The 16,930-nt window shown below is 42.2% G+C and overlaps 1 protein-coding gene across 1 annotated transcript in view; it reads right to left on the reverse strand.

The window, feature by feature from the left end:
* Positions 1-361: 361 nt before the first annotated feature.
* ZMYND12 (zinc finger MYND-type containing 12) overlaps positions 362-16,930 on the reverse strand; it is a 31,250-nt gene continuing 14,681 nt past the window's right edge. Inside the window, exons 4-8 of the mRNA XM_059689800.1 lie at positions 15,789-15,958; positions 9,154-9,276; positions 7,676-7,787; positions 4,305-4,450; positions 362-3,636 (exon numbers count right to left, since the gene is read on the reverse strand). Coding sequence (XP_059545783.1) covers positions 3,511-3,636; positions 4,305-4,450; positions 7,676-7,787; positions 9,154-9,276; positions 15,789-15,958 — 677 coding nt within the window. The 3' untranslated portion in view covers positions 362-3,510. The remainder of the gene's footprint in view (positions 3,637-4,304; positions 4,451-7,675; positions 7,788-9,153; positions 9,277-15,788; positions 15,959-16,930) is intronic.

The following is a 16,930-nucleotide window of genomic DNA, read 5'->3' on the forward strand; positions in this document are numbered from 1 at the left end:
ATCTGGAAGATCTACAATCCTAACAAAGGTTTGCAAGCAAGGGACAATATTTGTAATATGTCATCTTGGTTTTTATATTCTCATCTCAATAGTAAACTGACTTATATGCTCTGAAAATCTGCATAGTTGCCCCTCTTTGGCTGAATTTCATCCAGAATCATAAAGGAAAGAGATACTGTAGTTCCTAGCTTCCCCTTCAAAGTAGAGCTAAATGTTGAAGCAGAGGTAAGTGATGATGCCTCGCTGATCAAGCAATCCAACCAAAAGAAATAGGTGTAGCTATGTTACTCTGAAGCCAAAATTGACTCTAAAGTCAAAAGCATTACCAGAGATAAAAAGGCATACTTCATAATATAAAATATAAAGATTTAACTCTGTATTTAATTAGTAATATATAACATTTGGATGTGTGCTTGCTTAATAACAAAGCCTCAAAATATATAAAGTAAAAATTGACAGAACTAGAAATAGATATATCCACAATCATAATGGATGAATTTCATATGCCTCTCAGATTTAAAAAAAAAGAATATGCAAGATTTGATAATATGAACAAGTTTGACCTAGTGGACATATGTAGGACACAGTGTCCAATTACTCCATTCTTTTATAGCCCACACAGATAATTTACAAATATTGACCATATCCTCAGCCATAAAGCAAATCTCAACCAATTTCTAAAAGTCAAAATTGTACACAGCATATTTTAGGACCTCAATAAAATTAAGCTAGAAGTCAACAACAAAGAAGTCACCTTCATTTAGAAATTAAAATCATACCTCTAAATGACTCAGGAGTCCTAAAAACTAAGACATATTTTGAACAAAATGACAATTAAAATGCTTAAGTTTAAAATATGTGGGATCAACTAAAGTGGTATTTAGAGGAGAATTTATAGCCTATATGTAAATGTTATAAAAGCAGGAAGACTGAAAATTAAATTACTACGACATGATGAAGAGGAAGATCAGTCAATAGAAATAATACATTTAAACAATAATCATATACATTTACTCAATAAGGAAGAGGTAGAGAGAACAGAGAATAGGTCATGGAGGAGGGGAAAAATAAAGGGCAATGAATATAGTAAAGGAGAGAACTAGAATTTGATGAGATGGACTTTAAAGGACTTTTTTAGAATAGGGAAGTTCTGATATTTTCTTTAAAATTATGTGCTAAGAGTTGTTGATCCTTCTCCTTACCCCTCCCCACCCCTCAGCAAATTTTCACTAAACATCTATTTGAAAGAGCTAACTCATATTTGAGGTTAGTGGGTGAGAACCAAGAAGAAGGGGTTATGTCCCTAAAGAGATGAAAAAAACAACTACAAGGTGAACAGTGGAGAGTGAGGATGCAATTGAAACTAAAGTGAGATATGGTAGAAAAGTCAGAACCTGGGACTTCACAGGTATCTTGAAGAAGCATAAAAATGTCCAAAGTTGTGGAATGGGGTTCCCAGCAGATTTCACCTAGACCTGAAGGGGTAGGGTGGCCTATCGGGCCTTTATTATTTTTTAAAATATATTTTTATTGATTTCAGAGAGGAAGGGAGAGGGAGAAAGAGATAAAAATATCTATATATAAAAAAACCCAGCGACCGAATGGCGGAACAACCAGAATGACCGGTTGCTATGACACGCACTGACCACCAGGGCGCAGACGCTCAATGCAGGAGCTGCCCCCTGATGGTCAGTGCACTCCCACTCAGAGGGCGGGTTCACAGCCACTTGGCTGACCGGGATGAGAGGTGCTCCCACAGTGGGAGCAGCTGCTCAGAGGGCAGGTCCACAGCCACTCGGCTGACCAGGATGAGCTGCACTCCCACAGCGGGCCGATCCCCACAGGCCACAGCCCCCCCAAGTGGACAAATCCTATGCACTGGGCCTCTAGTCAATGATGATAGATAATCTTTGATGTGCTGCCTCCTGCACACCCACTACTGGGGATTTAGCCCTCAACCTGGGCATGTGCCCTCGACTGGGATCAAACCCAGGACCTTTCAGGCCACAGGCTGAAGCTCCATCCACTGAGCCAAACATGCCAGGGCAATCTGGCCTATTTTTATTATGTATCTGAGAGAATTAATTTACAGTGAGGAACAAAAAACTCTCGGACAGGTCCTTGACTTGCATATCCTCTCCCTGAGTGCAAATCTACCTAGGAAGCTAAGCGTGCTAATGGACAGGCTGTTTGACAAACCTGGAGCTAAAAGAAAGAAAAGATATGTTGCCAGCAGGTGTGGCTCAGTGGTTGAGCATCAACCCATGAACCAAAAGGTCCCTGGTTAGATTCCTAATCAGGGCACATGCCCGGTTACAGGCTCGATCCCCAGTAAGGGGCGTGCAAGAGGCAACTGATCAATGTTTCTCTCTCATCAATGCTTCTATCTCTCAGTCACTCTCCCTAGAATCACTAAAAAAAATATTACAAAAAAAAAAAAAGATATGTTAAGTGACTACGGTCATCCAGGAAACAAGCTGATACTGCCATGGCCACATCTATGCCATTTTACAACAATAATAAATAAAGTTATGGGAGAGATCCAGGTCACAAAGATATTAAGTAAAAGAGCTGAGATTGTAACCCATGCACATCTGAGTCCAAGGCCTGCACTCTGTCTACATCACAGGGAAAGAGGACAATCCAGTTTCCATTATGCAGGCTGAACTCAACAAATGAAACCTGGCACAAGCAAAGTGAGATCTTTGTAGGATCTTTCAGAGGGCTTCTCCCCTAGACTGTATAATTGGCTCACGTCTGCTCAAATCGCTGTCTAGGAAGACAAAGACACCAACCTGGAATGGTATCTCAGCCAATCTGTACTAGGGCACCTTGCAAGGCCCTGGGGCCTTCTCTGGAAAAGATCTATGATTTATGTCTGCATTTTGCAATTTGTTTTCTATATACCTCATGTCCTTTTTGTCCTGCTCATTCTCCTTCACTGCCTTTTTTTTTTTTTTTTGCATTAAGTGTATTTTTTCTAGTATATTTTAATTCCTTTGTTGATTTTAAAGTATTTTTAGAGTAATTTTCTTGGTGATTACTCTAGGAATTATAGTGGACATTTTAATCACAAACTACCTCAAATTAATGCTAACTTAATAGGGAATAGGGAAACTTTGCTCCAATATAGCTTATTTCCTACCCCCACCCGCTTTTTTTTTTCTGGTAGAGATCTATGGAACATGCATCACTTGGAGAATTCTGGGAAATATGAAAAACTGTTTGCAGTTTAATTACAAATACCCTATTAGTGAGCTGATAGCACATTACTCAAAGTTGTACAAAGTCATGATGAAAACAAGTTTTACTGATTTCTATGCCCAAAGCTCTATATTCCCTTACATATGCTGTGCAAGAAAGAATAAAAACACACTATATGTTAAGTCACAGGGCAAGAGGGTGGGAACTTCAGCAATTCATAGTACCTCAAAGCAGCTGCACAAGGCTGGAATGTGTTAGATGCTCAACAGTCGCCTGAATAGGCCCTGACGTGGAATCCATGGGTCACTAAGGAGCAGGGTAAATTACTTCAGTGTTGATGATACGCAGTAATTGTTCAATGAGGTTTTGTTCTTGGGCACTGAGCTGTTTTTCTTGAGCTATATTAGAGATTCTGGTGGCATATTCTTGTGCCTGGAATAGAATTGCAGTGACGAAAGGAAGTTGTCACAGGGAAGCATTACATTGGGAAGCCCCATCTGTGCTCAATCCCAGAAACATGGGAAAGGATCCATCAGCTTCTCACACCAGCCACTGAGCTCTTGTTGGAAACTTGTGAACACATGCTGGGTCCTTAGAGGTAGCCACATGTGTGCTGGGTGGGGAAGGGGACACCAGAAAAAGTCACCTGGCTTGACAAACTAAGTACACTTTCATAGCAAAGTGAGATCTTTGTAGGATCTTAATTAGGGCCCTTTGAACCAACACTGGAAGGCAGAGAGATGACAGGACCATAAGTAAACTGCCAACCTGGAGGAACTCACTGAGTGTAGTTAAAGCTGTTACTCCATTCCTGCAAGGACTCCCCAGAGCCCTCAGGCCCTGCAGGCTTCCTAGTACTGCCCCTGCCTCAGTTTACCTATGCAACTCTGGGAAGGCCCCCTTGAGGAAAGAGGACAATCCAGTTTCCATTATGCAGGCTGGACTCAACAAATGAAACCTGGCAGGAGCCTCTGAGCTTCTCTGGAGTAGGGGCTTACTCTTAGGGCAAACGCTAATGCAATTGGGCAGAACACAGCTGGATTCAACTAGAGGGATTTCTATCTCCATTTTAGACAGGCTGGCTTTCTGGGGAAACTTGCCTTTGAAGAATTCATCATCAGGTAGTAAAGCATGACCAGGATTCTCAGAACGAAGACAATCTTTTGGGGAGCCCGGCTACATGTAGACTCTCGAATGCTTAAGATTGAAGTCAGGATCCGAATGGCTTCTGCTTCCTGGGCTTCATCTGCAGTGGCGAGGAGGGAAGGAAGAAACAGGTCCTGGAGGCAGCTGAGTCTGCCCTCAGTGGTAGGCACGGAGCTGTGTGGGCACCTGGCCTCCAGAAGCCTCCTCACAGGGACGCTGGTGGAGGCAGTGCAAAGCACAGCAAGTTCTCCACCTGGAGGGCAGCTGCCACATACAGAGCAGTTCCAGGCAGCTTCTGGCCTTGCCTCGCTTGCCATTATGAGAGAAGCCTAAAAAAATGCTCAGTCCCAACGTTGCTAAGATTTCTCTCTTTCAGAGTCCTGAATTGGATCTCTTAGGCTCCCAAATACAGGGGATTTGTCCCAGGGGCCTGACTCAGCTTCCACTCTTTAGCAAGAGGGGGGAGTGGAGCTTCTTAATTGTTCTTCCCCAACTCCAAAGGTGCTTAAGCAATAGAGCCTTTCTGCTTTCCCTGGGGAGGCTGTTTACAATTCCCCCAGCAGTTTTTGGTTCTCCTTTAGTCATTATTTATTGACTTACTAGTGGCCCAGTGCACAGATTTGTGCACATTGAAAGGAAATTAATTAGAAGAAATATTTTAATATCATTATTCACCCTTTCTCTATAATAGAAGTGTCAGAGATTAAAGAAAATTAGTAAAATGGATATGAAAACAATATATAAATTGATTAATAAACAGTAACAACATAATTTAACAACAAAGACATGATATAAAAACAACAAAAACATGATATAAAAACAACACTGAGCCCTGACTGGTTTGGCTCAGTGGGTAGAGCGTCGGCCTATGGACTGAAGGGTCCTAGGTTCTATTCCGGTCAAGGGCATGTACCTTGGTTGCGGGCACATCCCCAGTGGGAGATGTGCAAGAGGCAGCTGATCGATGTTTCTCTCTCATCAATGTTTCTAACTTTCTATCCCTCTCCCTTCCTCTCTGTAAAAAATCAATAAAATATATTTTTAAAAAAAACAACAGATAAAAACAATGACTGATAAATTGATACAACTTATTCTAATATCTCCCTTTATACCACATTAAGAGTAAAAACACTTTCAAAGTGCTTGACTAATTTCACAACTTTAACGTCACATGCTCTTCGAACTTGAGAGAAAGCAACATATAACTGACCATGTCCAAAAACGGGTTCAGGTAGGAATATTCCTACTCTGTCTAGAGTTTGTCCTTGTGATTTATTAATAGTCATTGCAAATGCTGGCATCACAGGAAACTGTCTTCGAATTAATTTAAATGGGAGGCCAGTGTCAGGCAGGGAGAAATCAATTCTTGGAATCAGAACAACCTCTCCTCTGCAGATCCTGATAATACTTCAGCTTTGATTATGTCAGGTCACAATCTTTTGATAATAAATCCAGTACCATTACAAAGACCCCATTTACTGTTAAGATTTCTCAGTAGCATGATTGCACCTACTTTCAAATTTAATTTGTGACATGGCATTCCCAAAGGAATAATACTATTAAGAAATTTGATGGGAAAATTTTCCTTTCCAGCATCATCTGTTGAATCATCACTCAAATAGGTGTGAAAATCTCCATCAAGTATATCCAAAATTTCTTCATTTAATTTATGAAAGTGCTCATTTTTAGGACAAAGAATCACACATTCAGATATATTTTTAATATTATCTATAGATATACTATTTCCAAAGGTAGCTTCAATAATAGATCCGTTACAAATCATTTCACGGGGGATTTCAATAATATCCATTCTGAGAGCTTTATATGTGTCGCACATGCACAAGTCAATGTTTATTTTTAAATTGCCAGTGCACGTCATATGTACTGGCCGGTCAGTCAGTCACTGAGCCTTTTATATAGAGAGAAAGATTATGAGTTATTATGGGCCAGATACTTAAAAGCACTTTTTTAAGTATAGCAAGTCCCAAATAACATCATTTTGTTAGACATCACTTCATTATAACATTGATGAGAGAGAAAAATTTATTCCCAATCAGAGCCATTCTCTGTGTGGAGTTGGCATGTCCTCCCACTTCTATGTGGGTTTTCTCCTGGTCCTCAGTTTCCCTCCCACAGCCCAAATATGTACCCATAGGTGACTAGTGTGCCTAAATCGTCCCAGTCTGAGTGAATGTAGGTGTGTGTGTGAGTGCGCCCTTTGAGGGAGTGGCATCCTGTCCAGGGCTGGTTCCACCTTGTGCCCTGAATTGCCAGGATGGGCTCCAGTCACCTGCGACCTTGAACTGGAATAAGCAGGTTGGAAAAGAATTATCTTGCTAGTTTTTATTAATATTTCTTAAATGTATGGATAGCTCACATTTCAGAGTTTAATATTAGAAATGTTTTGGGTCTTTATTTAGAAGTTTGGTGATGTTTTCGTGACCAGAAATATGCTGTAGGAACTTAACTCTTGTTTATACCAATTAGCCTATAGTCCGTTTCCAAAAACCTATGAAAGACATTAAGTGAGGACATACTGTGTTAAGCTTAGAGAAACAGACAGAAAGGATATATACCATAATATTAAGGTTGGCTATCTTCAGCTATCTATGATTTCCAAGTTTTCTGCTTTAACATAAACCACTTTTATCATAAGAGAAAGCTCAATAAAGTTACTAATTTTTTAATCCTTAACTCAAAACCTCTCCTGTAAGAAGTCTTCCCCCCTTCAACACCATCCTCACCTCTTAGTTCTGGGGCTCGGCTTATAATATAATTTGTACTCACAGAAATTATATTTTGGTATTTCAGATAGGCTCTGTCTCACCACCTACACTTTTTTTAGCACAAGCTAGATCCTCTGTCTCTTTATTATCTCAGAGGGAGTGATACTGTCCAGGGCTACTCAACATTCAGCCTTTTGCTGAGCCTGGGAATGGTGAGATGAATCAGACTCAGCACTGCCACTGAGGAGCTCACTGCCTGGTAAAGCAAGAGGATAAGGCACCAGGACCATTGAGTAATGCCACTTCTGTGTTGAGCCATGGCTTATGTCCTTGGAGGGATAACACATAAGAAATGGATGCTCTGCAGAAATTACAGTGGGCTCTCCTCCAAGTATATCCCCTGAAAGGCTGTGTGTGGTGCTAGAAATCTGACTTCTGGTAAAAACCCCTTTGCTCCCCTGTCTCAGTTTTCCCATAATCAATATGGGGGAGATGGCCTGTGCTCCAGGACAGGCACAGCAGCTCTCCCTATTTTCGGGACAAGGCCCACGATTGACAGGAAGTCACTGCTCTGCTTCAAAGGGAGAACTGCCACTTACCCAAGCCAGTGTCAGTCTCAAATCGTTTGCCCAGTAAATCTATTTGTTGGACGCGAGCCTCTAAGAGGACTTGATAGTGATTGTTCAAATATTTATCCCAGATCTCACAGACCTGTTAGGAAAGAAGATACAATCAGACAAGCCGGCCAGGTCTTAAGTCATTGGACCAGCCAGCTGGGAGGGCAGCACCTCTAACCATCTGCAGACTCCCTCTCTCATTGTGCCTGGTTGGGGGAAGGAAGGGAAGAGGAGGCTTGGGAGCCAAATAGGCCTGGCCAAAGTGAGTGTGGCGAGTGTTGGGCTGCAAAGGGCACCTGTTGGATCTAATAACAATGACTACCATTTGCTGAGCACATATAACTAAACCTTTACATCCTCACAACACCAACTGGGGTCATAGTCTTATTATCTCCATTTTACAGAGAGAGAAATAGGCTCAGAGATGTTAAGATTGTACTTGACTTTTGGTAAAAGCTGGTAGGTGGCACAGCCAAGAATTAAATTCAAGTCTGTCTGACTCTGAAGCTCATTTCTTTTCAGCTACACCACAATGCCTCTTCCTCAAAAGTGGGCCTAAAATATGAATAAACAGTCACAGCATGAGAGCCTATATCACACATAGAAATGGTTGCTTGCTAAGTGAGGTGTTACTCTATGAACATAACTGACATTTTAAATACTAAAAGCAGTTTAAAATCTTTCACATGCAAAGATAGAGACTTCAAGTGCACTCATATTTTTTGATCCCTTCATATGACATTTTAGCCATAATTTCCCCTTTAAAATCTCATTTCTGCCCTAGCCAGTTTGGCTTAGTGGATGGAACGTCTGCCTGCAGACTGAAGGGTCCTGGGTTTGATTACGGTCAAAGTTACATGCTGAATTGCAGGCTCAGTCCCCAGTAAGGGGCGTGCAGGAGGCAGCTGATCAACAATTCTCTCTCATCCTTGATGTTCTATCTCTCCTTCTCCCTTCCTCTCTGAAATCAGTAAAAATATATATGAAAATCTCATTTCCTTCTCTATCACATACCTCAATATGCCCACATTACCTTGCTTCTATGGGTATGACAGAGCATATGGCAATCTATTTGGAGGGGTTTGGTTATTATTCATCTATCACTTATTTTTTGTTAACTAGAGGCCCGATGCACAAAATTCGTGCAAGAGGCTCGGCCCTCACAGCCCCGGCTTCGTCCTGAAGGTCATCCGGAATATCGTCCAGAAGGTCGTTCGGCCATCTAGTCTAATTAGCATATTACGCTTTTTTTATTATAGATCATCCTATGGATTCTAAAGACTATTTTGGTAGTGGAGAAATAGGAAGAAAAAATTGAAATATATCATATATCAGGCTATGTAAACTAGGGCAAGTGCCTTTATCTCTCTGTGCTTCAAATTTCTCATGAATGATCTGACACCAGTTGTAAGGTACAAGGCCTAAGTGTCAAGGCTCAGCTCCCATATTCCCTAGCTCACCTTGGTGTACAGCGTGTCTGCCAGGTCAAACTTCATAAGGTCAAAGAAGATATTAGCCAGGTGAAAGTAGCCTCCTGAGGTCCTGATGTCCTCTGTGCCATATGCACAACTGGCAAAATAAATCTATAGCAGAGGAAGAAGGTGAGTGCTGTGTTCTCTTTGTAAATCATATATCTGATAAAAAAAAAAAAAGACTCGTATCCAGAATATACAAAAAATGTTTACAACAGCCCAACTAAAAATGAGCAAAGGGTCTGAAGAGACATGTCTATAAGAGCATGTGCCAATGGCTAGTAAGTCATAAGAAATGATGCTCAATATTTTTAGTCATTAAGAAAATGCAAAATAAAACCATGAGATACCACTTTTCACACCCTAGAATGGATCTAATAAAAAAGGCAGAATATAACAAGTATTGTCAAGGATGTGGAGAAAATGGTACTTTGCTGGTGTGAATATGGAATGATGCAGCCTCTGTGGAAAACAGTTTGGCAGTTCTCAAAAAGCTAAACATATAGTACTACATAACCCAGCAATTCCATTCTTAGACATAGGCCCAAGAACATGAAAACATGTGTTCATACAAAGGTTTGTATAAATATATTCTTAGTGGAGAAAGAATGCTCTCCCTCCCAAGAGCAGGTCCACACCTCTCCCTTCCCTTTCCTCTTCTCCCACAGGCATGCTCTCAGGCAGCAGTCGCCAACCTTTCAGACATCACAAACCACCAGTGGTCCGGGACCATTGGCGGCAACCCTGCTCTAAGGGACACCATGAGGCTTGCAACCAGGGAGCAATGGGAAGTGGCAGCTTGTCCTGGGCTAACTCCCTCTTCCTGTCCCCAAAGTACCCTTTTCTCTGACTTCTTAGTGAGCCAAAGCAGTCCAGCCTAGGTTCATTTCCCCACCTAGTCCCTTTCCTGTTGCTTCTTCTATCCTGGGCCCTTCTGTGTTTCACTGTCCCCAGCTTTAATAAACATCCTCTAAAAGTCACCTGAAAAAAAAATACATTCTTAGAAACATTATTCATAATAGCCAAAAGTGGGAACAATCTATATGTCCCTCAACCGATGAATGGCTAAACAAACCATAGTATATTCAGATGAGGGACTACTACTCAGCAATAAAGTATTTATACACACAACATGGATGGATCTCAAAATAATTATGCTAAGTGAAAGAAGTCAGATGCAAAAAACCACATATCATTCTATTTATATCAAGCGTCCAGAAAAGACAAACCTAGAGAAACAGAAAGTGGCTGCCTGGGGCAGGGGTGAGGTGGGATAGTAAGAAGCTAGGAAAATTCCTGGGCAAGTGGGATGGGATTAAACAAGAAAATTAAACAAGGCCAAACAACTTACAGCCAGCTAGTGAATCCCAAGACCTAATATCTTCCCCAACCAAGGACACTTGAGAGCAAATGGTTTATACCTCTCTTCCCTAACCAGAGAACACATAGTTTAAATCACCCTGATCAGGAGACAGAGGACAGAGACCCAGTTAATGCCACTCATGTCAGCTAAACCCAAGGACAGGTGACGTCAGGGGAACAAATAACAAAAACCCCATGAGAGCCAGACCAACCCAAGATAAAAGTCAAACAGTAAAGCAGACTAAAGAATCATCCCAAACTCCTATAACCTCATTTTGATGCATCAGCATATTAAAAATGTATCTGGTGCCTGGCCTTTGTTCTCAGTGGTTAGAGCAGGGGTCCTCAAACTTTTTAAACAGGGGGCCAGTTCACTGTCCCTCAGACCGCTGGAGGGCCAGACTATAGTTTAAAAAAAAAACTATGAACAAATTCCTATGCACACAGCAGCGGCAAAAACACCCGGCGGCCCGCATGTGGCCCACGGGCCGTAGTTTGAGGACCCCTGGGTTAGAGCATTGGGTGCACATTGAAGGGTCACAGGTTCGATTCCCGGTCAAGGGTATGTACCTGGGCTGTAGATTTGATCCTTGGCTCCAGTTGGGGCATGTGTCAGAGGCAACCAATTGATGTGTCTCTCTCACATCTCTCTTTCTCTCTCCCTCCTTCCCTCCCTCCCTGCCTCCCTCTCTCTATCCCTTCTTTCCTTCCTTCCTCCCATTCACTCTCTAAAAATCAATGGGGGAAAAATACCCGCGGGAGAAGATTAACAACAACAACAAAATAAATCTGGAAAGCTGATGAATATTCTACTGAAACCCTCCCCTAAGATTCTCACCCCAGAAGATGAAAACTCTCAAGACGAAGACCCAGTGTGGGCTCTCTCTGGAGCACACAGATGCCCCTTCTCAGGTATGAACTTTTTACTTCCTCCTAAACCCTAAGGGTCCCCACCACACTTGCAACCAGGGAAGCAATGGATAGCGGCAGCGCTTCCTGGGCTAACGTCCTGAACCTGTCCCCAAGGCCCCCTTTTCTCTGACTCTCCGGGGAACGGACAGCAGGCCCACCTTGGCTAATTTCTTTCCCCCAACATTTCTAGAGAGCCAAAGCTACCCACCTAGGCTCTCACTGTTGCTTCTTCTATCCTAAGTCCTTCCCTTGTTTCACTGTCCCCAGCTTGAATAAACATACTCTCAAAACCACCTGGAGTTGTATTGTGAAATCTTTCCTGCATGGAATCAAGAATCCACACAGTACAGGCTGGTCTGAGGCAGACCTGCTCCAGGTCAGTTCCCGTCCCATGGCAGGGGTGGGAATGAGAAATGACTGAAAATGGATATTAGGGCTCTCTTTGGGATGATAAAAAATGTTCTACAACTGGATTGTGTTCATGGTTGCACAAGTGTGTAAGCTTACTAAAAATCATTTAATTATTCACTTAAAGTGGGTGAATTTTATGATATATATCAATAAAATTTCTTTTTTTTAAGCTAGGCTGAGAACTCGAAGCTTGAGCTAATTCTTTTTTTAAAATATATTTTTAATTGATTTTAGAGAGGAAGAGAGAGGTAGAAACATCAATGATGAGAGAGAATCATTGATTGGTTGACTCCTGCACACCCCACACTAGGGATTGAGCCCGCAACCCAGGCATGTGTCCTGACCAGGAATCAAATTGTGATCTCCTGGTTCATAGATCTATGCTCAACCACTGAGCTATGACAGCTGGGCGTGATCTATCTTTTATAGTCTTTTTTCTTCCCTTTTTTTTTTTTTTTTTAAAGCTAGGCTGAGGAATCTGAGCTTGATCTCATTCTTAACAGGATGGCCCACCTCAAGACATAATGAACAAATCCTTCATTTGTCAGAGGGTGTAGCTAGAGTCTATTTGTGCAAAGAAACACAGATGAAGAAGTGCATTAGTCAGGCTCACAGGTGGAAATTTATGGACCCTCAAAATATTTCCTGAAGACACTTTAATGAAAATAATTATTTACAGAGATGTGGAAGGGTTAAGGAACCAACAAGAACTAAGGAGGCACTGGGGATTCTCAACAGCAAGAAATTATTGCCATCCCGACTCCTGAAAAACCAAGGGGAGAAAGCAGGGTGACAAGGGCCCAGTAAGAGCTAGAGCCATGGAAGAAGGCTGCCTGACAGGAGTCGTAAGGAACCATGTCCCTGCCAGAACTGAGATGGGGAAGAGAGGCAGCAGAGAAAGTAAACACCCCAACCTCTTTCTCCTCCCAACCTTCGATCCCCCGCCACGTCGCTCACTCTCCAACCCAAAGCCCAAGCAATGGAGTCCAGGTTGTGTAGTCCACAGAGGTAAGCCTCCCAGGGCAGAGTAGGGCAGCAAATGGATTTGAGGTGAGGGGATATGGAGACTAATCACCACAAGATGTTGCCATTGGCTCTATGGACATTGTGCAGTGGCAGCCAACCAGAGGGAGGGTTGCCCAGTGGAGAGGCTGAAGAGAGAACCAACCTGCATGAAGACTGCAGTCTGACCCTAACCTCATCCAGATTTCAGACTCAGAAACTATTCTCTCTGGTAATATTGTCCAATACTGAAATCCTAATAGAAACCTCAGAAATGTTGGAAGAACTGCTCAGTCATCACCCTTATTATCCTATTTAACATTTCAACAGAGTTTTGTAGTTTATAAAGCACATTCACATACAACCAGCTCATTTAAGAACCATACTCTGAAGTAGAGATATTGATGTTATTTATAAAAATAATAGCCAAAGTGCTGCACATGCATTGTCCTATTATTTATCTCTGTAATGAGGTAGAGACCATTTCATGATTTCTCTCTTAAAGGTGATGAAAGAGGTTAAATAATTTGTCCAAGATTATGTGGCTGGTCAGATTATAGAGCTGAGACTGGAAGTAAAGCCCTTCTCTTAGTCAGTACTCTGTCTGCCTCCCTTTATGATCCTCCCAGCAACTGAGGGTTAGGGAAATGATGTGTCCTGGGCAAGGTTGAACAGCCAGGAAGGCTTGAACTCAGGTTGTTAAAATTATGTTCTTGCTGGGCCAGAATGGCTCAGTTGGTTGGAGCATCATATTGTGCATCTAAGGGTTACTAATTTGATTCCTGGTCAAGGCACATGCCGGAGTTGTGGGCAAGAACCCCGGTAGGGGGCATACAGGAGGCAGCCAATGAATGTCTTACATCAATGTTTCTCTCCTTTCCCCTTCCTCTCCCACTAAAAAATCAGTAATTTAAAAAAAAATCTTTTAAAAATTCTGTTCTTGTTAACACCCCACCAGTCAGTTGTAGACAAAAAAGTTATAGAGAGATGGCGGCATAGGTTAACGCCGGAGATTGCTGCCTCGAACAACCACTTCAGAAAAACAACTAAAGACGGAACGGACATCATCCAGAACCACAGGAAGGCTGGCTGAGTGGAAATTCTACAACTAGGAGGAAAGAGAATATCATACCCAGACTCAGAGGAGGCACAGTGCTGAAGTGAAATACTCAGGTGCGGAGTGCACACGCGGAGCGGGCTGGCGGCGGAGGGCGAGGTTGTTGTTTTCAATCGGGAGGGAGTTTCAGACTCGGAGCTCCAGATCCGGGCGAGTCTCTAGGGACCCAGACTCAAACGGGAGAAGCGGGACTGTCTGGCTTCAGTCGGAACTCGAAGGCAGCTTTCTCTCCGAGGTTTGCAGCAGGTTGCTGGGACTCTGTGAGGCAGAGCCCCTAGGGACGGAACTGAGAGCAGCCATAACTGCTCACTCCTGCCCGCCCTGTAGATCCCCGGGGACCCGCCCTGCTCAAGCCCTGCGCAGAGCCATTTGCCAGATAGCCTCAGGCAAATGCTAGATTAGCACCGCCCTAGCGATCCAGCACAGAAGCTCTCCCACTGCAGACACAGCAGACTCTCATAGCCAGTTAGCCTGGAGGTCAAATCACCCCCGGTATTGCCGACATCAATCAAGGCTTAACTACAACAAGACTGCACACAAAGACCACTAGGGGGTGTACCAAGAAAGCATAAAAAATGCGGAGACAAAGAAACAGGACAAAACTGTCAATGGAGGATATTGAGTTCAGAACCACACTTTTAAGGTCTCTTAAGAACTGTCTAGAAGCCGCCGATAAATGTAGTGAGATCCTCAAGAAAACTAATGAGACCCTCGATGTGATGATAAAGAACCAACTAGAAATTAAGCATACATGGACTGAAATAACGAATACTATACAGACTCCCAACAGCAGACCAGAGGAGCGCAAGAATCAAGGCAAAGATTTGAAATGCGAAGAAGCAAAAAACACCCAACCAGAAAAGCAAAATGAAAAAAGAATCCGAAAATACGAAGATAGTGTAAGGAGCCTCTGGGACAGCTTCAAGCGTACCAACATCAGAATTATAGGGGTGCCAGAAGATGAGAGAGAGCAAGATATTGAAAACCTATTTGAAGAAATAATGACAGAAAACTTCCCCCACCTGGTGAAAGAAATGGACTTACAGGTCCAGGAAGCGCAGAGAACGCCAAACAAAAGGAATCCAAAGAGGACCATACCAAGACACATCATAATTAAAATGCCAAGAGCAAAAGACAAAGAGAGAATCTTAAAAGCAGCAAGAGAAAGAAACTCAGTTACCTACAAGGGAATACCCATACGACTGTCAGCTGATTTCTCAACAGAAACTTTGCAGGCCAGAAGGGAGTGGCAAGAAATATTCAAAGTGATGAATACCAAGAACCTACAACCAAGATTACTTTACCCAGCAAAGCTATCATTCAGAACTGAAGGTCAGATAAAGAGCTTCACAGATAAGGAAAAGCTAAAGGAGTTCATCACCACCAAACCAGTATTATATGAAATGCTGAAAGGTATCCTTTAAGAAGAGGAAGAAGAAGAAAAAGGTAAAGATACTAATTATGAACAACAAACATGCATCTATCAACAAGTGAATCTAAGAATCAAGTGAATAATCTGGTGATCATAATAGAATCAGGGACATAGAAAGGGAATGGACTGACTATTCTTGGGGGGGAAAGGGGTGTGGGAGATGTGGGAAGAGACTGGACAAAAATCGTGCACCTATGGATGAGGACAGTGGGTGGGGAGTGAGGGCGGAGGGTGGGGCGGGAACTAGGAGGAGGGGAGTTATGGGGGGGGAAAAAGAGGAACAAATGTAATAATCTGAACAATAAAGATTTAATTTACAAAAAAAAAAAAAAAACTAAACAGGGCTGGACTCAGAAACATTCAGGTGTTATAATTTAGATTGTTTACATCATTGGCCAGATGATAACGGGCTTCATCGTAGTTGTCCTTAACCATAAAGAGAAGTCCCAGGTTCCGATGCAGTAAAGAGTGGGTGGCGTAACTACAATCAGTTGATTTGAGGACTGTCCACTGGGCTTGGGATAGATATTCTTCAGCCTGGACGATCTGGTCTAGACCTGTCCAAAAGATTGAAAGAAGGTTATAATTCATATCCTGGTCAGAAAACACATGATGAAATATGTCATCATGCATTCACATATTTATTCATTAACTCAGACATTTATTGACACACAAATACTTACATACAAAAATTTATAGCAGCCTAATCATAATAGCCAAAAAAATAGAAACAGCTTAAATGTCCAAGTGATGAGTAGATATGCAAAATGTGCTTTATCCGTATCCATGAATGAAATAGTATTCAGCCCTGGAAAGAAATCAAGTACTGATATGCTACATGGATGACCCTGGAAAACATATGCTAAGTAAAAGAAGCCAGACACAAAAGGCCATGTATTGTATGATTCCATCTATATGAAATGTCCAGAAAAGGCCAATCCATGGAGATAGAGGGTAGTTTAGTGGTGGCCAGGAAATGTGGGTATGGGAAAACGGGGTATGACTGCTAATATGGGTGTGGGGTTCCATTTGGGTTAACTAAAATGTTCTGGAATTAAACGTAGTGATGGTTGCACAATCTTCTGAATATATTAAAACTGCTGAATTAACCTTAGCCGGTTTGGCTCAGTGGATAGAGCATAGCCTACGGACTGAAGGGTCCCGGGTTTGATTCCTGTTAAGGGCACATGCCCAGGTTGTGGGCTCGATCCCCAGTAGTGGGCTTGCAGAAAGCAGCCAATGAGTGATTCTCCTTCATCATTGATGTTTCTATCTCTCTCTCCCTCTCCCTTCCTCTCTGAAATCAATAAAAATACATTTTAAGAAAAAACTGCTGAAGTATACTTTGAAAGAGTGAAGTAACTTAAATGATCATCATCAGTAATGGAATAAATTGAAAACATGTGCCAATTTATAGGATGGGATGAGAAGAACACAGCATCATTTTCATGATATTCCTGCCAAAGATACATCGTCTGCAGAGGAAACTTCAGAGAAACCCACATTGAGGGACATTTTATAAAATAATT

This window comes from Myotis daubentonii, chromosome 3, assembly GCF_963259705.1.
Source record: "Myotis daubentonii chromosome 3, mMyoDau2.1, whole genome shotgun sequence".
Lineage (NCBI taxonomy): Eukaryota > Metazoa > Chordata > Mammalia > Chiroptera > Vespertilionidae > Myotis > Myotis daubentonii.